The sequence below is a fragment of the Ascidiella aspersa genome, chromosome 5, assembly GCF_963924565.1.
Source record: "Ascidiella aspersa chromosome 5, kaAscAspe10.2, whole genome shotgun sequence".
Taxonomy (NCBI): domain Eukaryota; kingdom Metazoa; phylum Chordata; class Ascidiacea; order Phlebobranchia; family Ascidiidae; genus Ascidiella; species Ascidiella aspersa.
Genome location: NC_139451.1, coordinates 29,165,973 through 29,177,116, shown reverse-complemented (window position 1 = coordinate 29,177,116; position 11,144 = coordinate 29,165,973). Strand labels below are relative to the sequence as shown.

At 35.2% G+C, this 11,144-nt stretch overlaps 1 protein-coding gene across 1 annotated transcript; it reads right to left on the bottom strand.

Annotated features, from left to right (window-relative positions):
* Positions 1-1,745: 1,745 nt before the first annotated feature.
* Positions 1,746-7,671, bottom strand: LOC146145818 (transmembrane protein 106B-like). Its single transcript, XM_083389942.1, has 8 exons — positions 7,494-7,671; positions 7,259-7,345; positions 7,019-7,082; positions 6,320-6,479; positions 5,895-5,972; positions 5,390-5,514; positions 3,277-3,330; positions 1,746-3,002 (listed from the first exon to the last, which is right to left on the bottom strand). Exons 1-8 carry the CDS (start codon positions 7,585-7,587, stop codon positions 2,903-2,905), a joined length of 762 nt encoding a protein of 253 aa, XP_083246068.1. The 5' UTR covers positions 7,588-7,671; the 3' UTR covers positions 1,746-2,902.
* Between the last annotated feature and the right edge of the window lie 3,473 nt (positions 7,672-11,144).

Sequence of the window (11,144 nt, the reverse complement as noted above, 5' to 3'; positions counted from 1 at the left end):
TTTTTTGTCAAAGAAGCGAACTGTCAGAATTACAACGATGGTTTAAAGTAGAGTACTTTCCTAAAATCATAATAGGTTTCTGCATTTTCTCTGCCCCAAAGGTTAAATTGCGCATGTTTGGGAATAATATTTGTAAGCATTTATTACCACGCTGGAGTATATATGCTAAACGCAATTATAGTGCGACATTATTGAGAAAATTAACACGACGCACCGACCCCCAAATCCGGCCCGCCAACGAATCCGGCACGCCATCTCCTTTAGGAAATGGTTACGAGGAAAATTCTTATACTCTTTGGTTATTTTAATCTTGCCGAAACGCGGCTTCACAAATTCAAGTCACCACGGGACGACTAAATTAAGTATAATATTAGGAAGCCTGGGGTTTTTGTGCGATGCAGTCTAAGTTTAAATACATTTAAGCATATGACGGGATGACCGGGCGAAATATATCATTTTTTTTCAAAGTTACGGCATACATGCGAAAATTATTATGCCTTAACGTCGTTTCGGACGGTTCATACTTGCATCCCCCAACTGGTTACAACTAAATGAAGATTGTGTCATGCCCCACATGGTCCAATCGTGGGTAATTGTTTGAGGACAACGAAAAACGAAATTTTAGTATAGACTAAATCACACCATAAAGCGACTTAATAAATCAAACGGATATGAGAAACTTACTCTACACAACAAGTACGCGAATTTTAAATGTAGGCCTATTAAGCTTAACTAAGGGGCTGTTTTTGAAAAGGCATATTTTCTGATACCCTATTCATGATAGGTTAATTAACAACATAGGCACTAATATTGCACGGATACCATCATTGTATATTTGGCTGTGATTTAATGTGATAAATACCGGTTATTTCTTATAATTTTTTCATTAAACTGGATTGATCAACGTGAAAATTCCTTCAGGGTAACAAAGTGCATTTAAAAAAACTCCAGACATTCCCGAGAAAATGGGGGCGTTTGGCAACCGTATAATTTATATACAGAAGTTTTGTTCAAGCTTAGCGTGAAATAGAGAAAGATGACGCTACAAAATCACGTCAAAACCTGATGCCACATCTAACCGTGACGTCATCAAAAGGAAAAAATGCGTTTATACAGTTAAAATATTTAGGTTTAACACAGGGCTGCGGACTGGCGACTCGGGACTCGTGGAGTCCGTTGTTTTGCTGGAGTCGGACTCGGAGTTCGGGACTCGAGTAAGATCACGTAAAACTACTCGAAACTAATATGGCCGCCAATCTGGAATTGTAAAGGTGGAATAAGACATGATGGAATGTTTTCCAACCATGTTTTGTGAGTGAATGATTTATACGACACACCTATAAGTGGATTGCTGAATATCCACGTTATTTTAGTTACGTTAATGGTTGAAATACAAGTTGTTAAGTCAGGGCCGGACTCGGGACCCGACGAAATCGCACATTTGTCCGGAGTCGGACTTGGGACTCGGGAGTTGGACTTGGGTTATTTTTATCCGACTCCGCAGCCCTGGTTTAACAGATGTTTCTTGTAATACAATCAACATCACAAAGGTGTAAGACTTAACTGTAGGAATACTTAATCTACATAGATCTTATACAATTAAGGGAACAACTCTCAGTTTATTCCGAGCCTACAGGTTGGTTGGTAGTAATTATGGATAAAATGTACTGTTTAGTTCTGAGATATGTTACCGGATAACAAATTTGAATAAATTCGGTGGTACAAAAACAATTTAGACTTATCAATTCAACAGAACTTTGATTTATTCTTACAAACACGTTTTTTGTATCGCGTAACACTGATGAGTGAAGAAAAAGAAAAAACAACGCAAAGACGACGAACAACGAAGAGAATAACGTTGAGAGTGACAATCTGACAGCAATATTTAGCGAAACGGATTTCGCTGGAGAATTTCATAGAAAAAAGCAATAAACAAACACGACTATTTCACACACAAAACACACGATGACTTCTCAATTGGTTTGGAGCGGTATAGGAAAACAATCGCTCCCATTTGGGGCAAAGGATTGCACTACAAAAGGTAAACGTAACTGTGCTTGCAATCTGTATTAATGGTGTTCGACATAGTCCAAGCTCGTGTGATTTTTTACTATATGAAACGTGAAAGCTTCGCGGTACACACTACTACTTAAATTTACCTCTTTAAGGTTTTGATAACTTGGAGAAATATTCGGTTTGAACATTTTACTTTATAGATGACAAATAACCAGGTTAAAAAAAACTCTCATGACGGCCGAAACGCCCTGATCATAATATTGGTGGGCACCTATACGGGGAGTTAGCAGATTGAAAGGCCGATCTAATATCATCCGACTCTATATTAGATACAATTAGCCTGGCGTATGAAAGACCGGGTCGAGAAAAAACAGATGAAAATTACAAGATGAGATGCAGAAAACAAATACGGTATGATGAACACTTGTGTACCACTACCAGTAGTACCATACATATGACAACCTTAAGCATGTATTTTATGAAAAAAAGTAAAACCTTGAACACTAAGCTTTCTATATGGTTAGGTGTTATCAAAGAAAGTTTAAATCCTTTTTCGAAAAAAAAATAATAATTAGCCAAACGAAAAATGACTCAAAAAGCGGCATACAAACGTTTGTGTGGAGGTGCACTTATTAGTTTTGTTTTCAAGAAATTTATTTTTTCGTTTTTCGTTAAGTGGATAGGGGTTAACTATATACTTGATTGAAATTTTTTTGTGTAGAAAAAAAAAACTAATTCTGACAAAATAACAACTATTTCCGCCTAATTCGTAATCAACTCAAACTGTTTTAAAAGTTGTCTATTTTGGGCAGAAAGAATTCTGTCGCCCTGTAGACTCATGTGCGATAGATTTCAATGTACAAGGGTCACAGTGTTGCCAGGGCCGTCAAGTTTGCGTGCTCTGATTTAAGCTGCAGTCGATGTACTTGTATGTCTGCAGAGAGTCTTGTTCAGAATGTTGAAGGTAAGAGGTGGTCTGTGTTGCTCTGTAAGGCAAACAAAATCAAAACAAAATTGTGACAATTTTTAACGGGATGATTTGACTTAAAAAAAAGGTACTTTTATTACACTCTAATTTTGGTCAGCAAAATTTAGAAGGTAATTCTTATTGTTTCTAACTATTTAGTTGGCACATTTTGTAACCCGTAGCACACAGTTTGGAATTCAGATAATCGAATCAAAACAAGCCTTTCACTGACTGCATATGTAACATTTTAACGTCACCTCCGAAAAATGCAATTTAAGACAAATTGAACTTACTGCAGTTTAATGACGATATCGTGAACTTTTCGGGAAGGATTTGTGCAGAGATTTCTGAAAAATAAATTGGTGAAAATCAATTATTGTACTAGATAATACACTGTAGACAGGTAAACATACGAAAACCATTTGTTTTGCGGTTTTCGGCACAATTACAGTAATCAATTTTGGCATAGTTCGATATTACGAGGGAGGGGGCATTCCCCTTTCTAACGACACGAACCCGTTTTCCGTGGTGGCTTACTTTTTGACTTGTTCACATGCTATAACGAATTCGCAATGCTGTGCTATGCTTTGCAAGTAGAGTTATTTACTGAAATCAGAAGGATATTATTGGGCACACTACAACGTTAATTCACATGCTAGTAGGGCAGGGGTTCCTAAACTGGGTAAGTGGACAGGTTTAGGGGGTCCATCAAAGTCTTTGATATTTTAGTGTATTAAAAAACAAATAATAATTGAGTTAAAAAATATTTTAATATAAAAACGATTTGCGCCTTGTGCTTGAATATATCCAGTTCAATTTAACAATTTTTGGACCGAAAACAGCAGGTTTCTTAAACCTTCTCTTTCATGATACTAATTATAAAGTCCCCTGAAATTTTTATGCCTACCCTGATCCATTCGAACTGAAATACAACGTTAATTTAGGGTTCTGCGTTGAAAACCTTTAGGAACCTCTGTATTAGGACAATTTGAATAACGGTTAAACAAAAGCGTCACGCGGTATTGCATCGACATTCCGCGGCGCAGCCATGAACACGCCGAAAGCAAACAGAAAAAACAAACAAATAGCGAGTGTGACGACATAGGAGAACGCGCGAGGTGCATTGTGTGACAAAAGGTCACGGGACCTGCCGATATGCTTGCACCCGAAGAGTCCGTTAAAAAAGCTTTGTTTCGTTTCCTATTCGATCGTCAAAGTTTTATTGGGGCGATTTTCGACAATAGGGAATGTCGCACGACATAAAACCTCCGTAAACAATTAACAAGTTAAGAGTTGGAAATTAGAGTTTTGGACATGCTGGATCCGTAAATAAGGCAGCGTTTACCAACCAAAATATATTTGGAAATCTTTACTCTTTTGGTAAAGCTCTTGATAGGACTTTTCTACTGGCGTTGACCCGGCATTGTAACGTACCTAAAGCTTTAATAAACGCGATAACTTCTGCTTGAGTTCTGCATGGTTGAACAAAATGAAACAATCTAGCTGTAAATCACTATTGAATATTACACGTTCAATGATTCATTAGTGCCAATTGCAACAATACAAAGTCATAAATCAACTTACAAAACGTCCAACAAAATGACAATAATTCAAATGCAATTTCCTACATGTGTACAGTTGATTGTGTTGTTCCGAAAAGATGTTACACCAAACCATTTTAACAAACAAAAATTTTACTAGGGGCACGGCAATCTATTTGTTAATTGAGAACCGCTCTAATAACGATTGGTAGCACTTGTCCGTATGCCTTAGCCAAATTACGCCGTTTTTGAGGTAATATTGGTGGCATAACACTTGATTAATTCATAAAATAATATTCAAGCTTGGCTGACTCGGAAGAATAAAAAGATCCAATAAAACAATTTTTGTTTGAACAGTTCCATTCCAAACGCATAAAAAATCGTGTAAAGTTCAAATTAATTATAATTATCAATTGCGGTATTATAACCAGTTTGATCAAGTTTTTTAGGATAATATAGTCAAAGTCCGTCGTATTATTAAATACTCAAGAATTGTTTTTCAACAAACAGATCATAATCACTATTTTTTTTAAATTATTTTTTATACGATGAATTAAATCAAATTTTGACGAATTTTACTTGTTTTATTTGTTTGACTAATATCGAGATGTTAGCATGTTTCTCTTGAATATTTGTATCTTGGAGACATTTATTTTACTAAACATTCAGTATTAACGTTATCAGTAGAATAAAAATTGCCTAAATTAAAAAAAAAAACTCAGTTAATGGATCCCTGTAACCGTTTTACAGACCCCTGGTTGAAAACCGAGTGGTTAAATTTGAATGGTTGGTTCATATTAAAGAACCAATAATGCCGCTTAAGCGAATTGGACATATGTAGTTTCAAATTTATAAGACGACTTACACAATAAAGTCCAGTTGATTTGCCAAGTTGAAGTACATTTTCACTTCAACATCCACAGGAAATTCAACCTCACGGGCGCTTAAAACCAGGGGGGCAGATTTTAGTCGACCCGTGCCCACAGACACCTGCAAAATGCAAACCATTTCATAAACATTCACATTTAGGGAATATCATAACAGTATTCAAGCACGAGTTAATATATTTTGCCGCCTAATTTAAAAACCTTGACTTAAGTACACTTTTACAATGACTTAAGTTGAAAGGGTTACATCCTTTTCTGATTATTTTGGCAAATGACTTGACTTATAATTTTATTGAATACATCTTTAGTGAGGTAATTATATCAACTTTACATATAATTATATTTTCTTTACTTATAATTATATTTTCTTTTAATTTGTTTTATTCTTTATCTTTTTTAATTTGTTTTATTCTTTATCTTTAATCCATAATATCACATTGTTGCAGCAAAAATCATATAAAAGTTAACACATCACAAACACACCTGATCGAAAAATGCCTCCACTTCAATTTTACAAATTGTGACGTCAAAATAATTAGTATTGGAAACATTAAAGCGATTCTGCAAATTAAAAACAACATGTTATATCATTATATTCTAAACATTGGCAAATAAGCAAAATTGTTGAACTAATAATGCTTTTTAGGATACATATTTACTAAAATTTGGTTTAGGGTTGGGTAATCATGTGTTTACCAATTTTCTAGAATTTGTGTTTTAAGGTAGCAAATAATTCAAACAAAAAATGCATTAGTTTTGTATTAGAACATTATCAATATTGTTAGTGCCGGATGGAACGGATAAACCATCTGGGTATGGACCAAGATTTAATATTTTCAGAATTCCTTGTATACACACTCACTATAAAAAGCCTCAAATATAGAAAAAAAACAGCATCTAAAACTTACGGTGAGACTAATGACAGCGGCCGAGTTGTTTTGATCCAGAAAAACATTGTACTTCAAAATCTTTCCTTCTTTGATTGTCACGGCGCGGGGCAACAGAAAAAACAAAACCAAGCCACACAGAAGCAAGCAAATGATAATAGCAAGGGCAACGTAAAACTTTCTGCAACATAAAACAAAAAGTAAGGTTTATAAAACTTCTTTACACATTAAAGGAATAAACCAGTGGTTCTTAAACTCCTTTGCCTCGCGTCACAGTCAAAAACATAAAAAATAATACTTGCGGCTAGCTATCAAAAAACATTTAAAATACCTGGAAAATGACCGTCCAATATATAGGAAGCCAATACTTAAATGTTAGAATATTAACAGTTTTTTTGGACAAAGTGCATTCAAGTCTAACATGCTTACTACGTTGTTAATTCAAATAAGTTAGTTTTTTCAAAAAAATTAAAAAAATGTGTGGCACACTTCAGATGTCTTCTGTCATCCATATTGAGAAACACCGCAAAAAGCAATAAAAAGTTAGGAAACCCCATCTTTATAAAGTAGAAAAAATGTTACAACAAAATTAATAAGTTGCAATCACTTTAAAAAAGGAACTTCCCTCGTTTTATTCGTTTTTTTTCCATTTTTTAACAGGCTGTATAAAATTTGTTTGAGATTTTTTAAATAATAATTTTTAACAAAAAGTTTACTAACGTTCTTGATGGCTTCAAGCGTTGATCGTGGTATGGAATTAAAGCAACCAATTCATCTTCTTGCTCTATGTGTGCAAAAAATAAATATGTATGAGCTCAGTTAACTAAAATAGTTTTACCTTAACTTAAATGTTGTTCTTCTAAAAAAACTGAAAGGACTACATACAAAACTATGAAAGTACTACAAAACTATGAAGAATCAAACATGGAAAAGTGCGAAGCATTGATACAAAATTTTCACCTTTGGCAATTCTTCCTGTCCCATGACACGTTGGACACGTTTTTCCATCTTTTCCACTAAACTCAACATAACTGAAGTCAGCAGTATCTATTGAAAAATACAAATAATTCGCATGACAAATTTGAGAAAAAAATGCAAACCTCAATCTGTTTTCTAATTTTATTGTGTTTGCTAATTGCACCATGAATAATTTCTGCAACAATTTTTTAACTTATTTTTATGATATTGTTTATACCTAAATCATTGGATCCAGTGGCTCCATAGTTTGGATGAATATCTCCATTTACAGGTTCTTCTCTTGTTGTGGCCTGGGTTTTCTTTTTAAACATTGTTAATACGTGTTAAGACAACCAACTAGGTTAGCATCATTAATAGAACAGAATTTGCTGAAAGATGTCGAATAACTCGCTGATTCGAACTCACTTCCTAAAAATGCAATTCATAAAAAACACTTTTAATAAAAATACAACCAGCATAACATTCATCGGCGCTGATTTATTATCACATTTTCGTCTGGACGTTATATTTTTAACATTATTTGGGTTAGGGTTTGAGAGAAGATAAAATATCCGCAACGTAGTGTTAAATTCTATAAAATGTTTGCGGAGTCATAAGTACGAGTGCGACTGATTTTACTGCAATTCTTAATTCTATCTAGAGACTACCACGTTTTTACAGTAGCGGTTTAACTCGTTTCGCTACTGTAAAAAATGTGGTAGGACTTTAGAACAGCGCCGAAAGTTTCTAGATAATGTTAATTAGGAATTGCAGTAAAATCTACTATGACACAACAACATTTTATAAAAATAAACATTACGTTGCGGATATTTTATCATTTAAAGGCGTTTACCAGATATATGAATAGCATCTGCTTTTAAAATGCAACAGACGGTTAAAATCTCTTTGGTAGTACTATACTATTTATAGTAGCTAAAATGACATTTGTTTTTCTTTTCATGCTTACTTCGTAAAAAATAGGGAAGATACATTTTTCCTTTTGCGATATAGAATTCGCATGTTAGACATTAACATTTCTGGTTTGCAAAAAGGGGGTTTAGTGTTGTTATGTAAGTAATAAACACAGCCTCGTTATGCAACATATGGGTAGTGTTTTTTAGTTCCTTAAGTTCAAGACTGGTAAGCCATGCAATCTAAAAATATATACAAATAACTTTTTAGTAGTTCGCTTCGTGAAAGTAAAAATATCAGTATATTCAGCAATATATATTTTTTGTTTAAATTTTGAGGATTTTAAAACCGATTACCACAAAATGTTACGAGGGTTTAGCTCAGGTGTGAGCAAATGTATAAAATGGAAGAGTCATTTGCAGAAAATAAGTACCAGAGAGCCTCAAAATTATTTCAATGCAAAAACGGTAAATAAAGAGGTTGAGCAATAATAACAGAATTGTAATATAACAAACCGGTATTAATTACCACAATAATGTTAACAACGGTAATAACAAAATAACACGCACAATATTTATCAAAATCAGTATTTTGTTTGATTTGATTTGATAATCTCTAAAAAATTTGAGCTAAATGTTGTTAAAGCTGAGCCAATTATTGCTCCCAGGTGTTCATTTGTTAAGGTTTCACTCTGTTTTGATTTTACAAACTCTATTACAGAGAATAAAGATTCACAGCAATACGTCGTACTACATAGGCCACAGAAATAATTCTAGGTGTTTATTTCGTTTTCGTTTGGTAGTGTATTTAGGCAGACTAAACTGAGCTATCCTGTCTTAGTAATGAAATGCTAAACAAAAATACGCCGGGAGCAAATAAGAAACCCGCGTGATGTTCAAATCACTGGGCGTAGCACCGCTAAATTAGTCAGAAACGACTAATTGCTCTCCTTGTAATGGCGGCTAGTGCCGCTGGTTGTTCTTGCCGCCTTCTTCACGTTAATGACCGCACAACTGGGCAAAGGCACCTAGTGAGTCCGGTGCTGCCATTATTGTTGTTCCTACCACAAGAATGGATCACAACAGTTGCAAAAGCAAGCTGGAACTGGGTACAGAAAACGGAAGTACCATCGCAACATTGGCACGCGGTTGATCAACCTCGACATCGGTTTAAGAAAAAAGTACGTATATTGATTTTATGATCACGCAGCCGACAGAATTCAAATATACATAGATGGAATGGATTTATTTATGCTAAAACATTTATTCGTGTGTTATCTCGCCGTTCGGCCTGTTGAGTAAACACGCATGTTCCCTACGGGTTGTGTAACACAGATCAGGCTTTTCAGCGTTTCATGGATGTGGTATGATACGCAGGTAACAATTTGACGCCGCAACGACGTAGATTTATGCACTTGCCCCCCCCCCCCCCCTGGAATTTCAAAATACGATTATTAGTATTATTTATAAGTATAATATGTATTACTTATGAAGGTTAAAAATATTATACATTATCAATTGCCCCCAGTGGCGTATCCAGGGGGCGGGAGTTCTTACCCTCTTTTTGTAAGTGATATTATCGTTTTTGTCATGGTTTAACAAACTGTTCGAAGCGGTGTGCTTTTTAAGTAATTGGGTCACGCGTCTTAATCTAATCTAATGCGAAACCAAAATTGAGTGCAAAACGCCGTTTTTCGTCTTTTGTTTGGTCGACGGTAAACGCTGGAAGTTTTTCTCTTTCGTTATTTGTTTAGGTTTACTGATTAGCAAGTGGTCGCTTTTGCTGGACGTATTTGGCTGTTTCTGATTAGTTTTTTTATCACGTCTTGCAATCACCATTCTATGACGTCATACTGTCACTGTTTTATGACGTCATTATTCATTAACGTCAGACGAAAAATAGGGGAATTCCCTAAGTTAAAAATTTAGGACCCCCCTTTTTGATTTTCTGGTCACACCCCTGGTTGCCCCCCCTGGAAAATTTTCTGCGGGCGCCCCTGCATACAAACTCTGTTTTTGCCAACTTTAACATTAAAACCGCAAAATTTTTTAGCGCTACGCGCGAATCTTCTAATTACCTTTTAGAAAAACCACGGTAACACCGCCCTATTAAATTAACTTAAAGATAAACGATAAAAGCTATCGCCCTTTGGGGACTATTTTTCATCCATATTTTATATATGATAACAGGCTATAGCAACAGGGGGAGTCGAACTTTTTTTGCGCGAAACTATATTGTTTTTGTATTGTGTGTCGTTACATCTTTTGAAACACGATAACGCAATGTTTAATATTTGCGCTTGACATTTTTTGCGCTCGACATAATACAACTTTTACAACTGTGGAGTCAATGCCCTCGCAACACGTTTGTCAAAATCAGCTCGATAAAATCAATGTGTCGAGCTCGCGCAATGTGTTGTGTGCCCAATGCGAAACGCCTCTTCGGTTGCAGGTTAGCCAATTCGACCAAATAAAACTCAAAATTTTTCGCGCGTCGTGCGAACAACAACACCCATCAATATTTTCCTGTTTTTTCAGTGATATTTAAATGCAAAATGTCGAAATATTTTCATAGGGTGGCGCCAAGGCATGAGAAAATTACCAAAGGGGGGCGCGGCTGAAAAAAGGTTAAGAACCACTGCTCTAGAGCTAATATCAATCTTACTAAATTTCATTGAATTGCAAACCCTGTTTTTTGTGATTACAGTTAATACGAGTTAAACTTATTTTCATTAAGCTACTTGATCGTTTAATCACTTTGCAAATCGCTTTTTAAACTTACTCAGTTACCAACAAAGGGTACGAATCACTGTTCCAGGGGTTGTGAAATTTGGGAACTGAATCCAGACAAATGCGAGTTCGACATTTCATCGCTTGAATTGCTTGGCCACTACATTTTAACCGAGGAAAGTTTGTAGAAGTCAAGCTGAAAAAAATACCCACAACCGACATCAACGAAACGGATCAGTGAGTGTTGT

Coding starts and splice junctions, on each gene's coding strand:
- LOC146145818 (XM_083389942.1), bottom strand. CDS start 7,587: ATGTTTAAAAAGAAAACCCAGGCCACAACAAGAGAAGAACCTGTAAAT. Junction 7,083..7,258: donor GACAGGAAGAATTGCCAAAG/GTGAAAATTTTG, acceptor TTGCACACATAG/AGCAAGAAGATGAATTGGTT. Junction 3,331..5,389: donor AATCAACTGGACTTTATTGT/GTAAGTCGTCTT, acceptor TTTATTTTTCAG/AAATCTCTGCACAAATCCTT.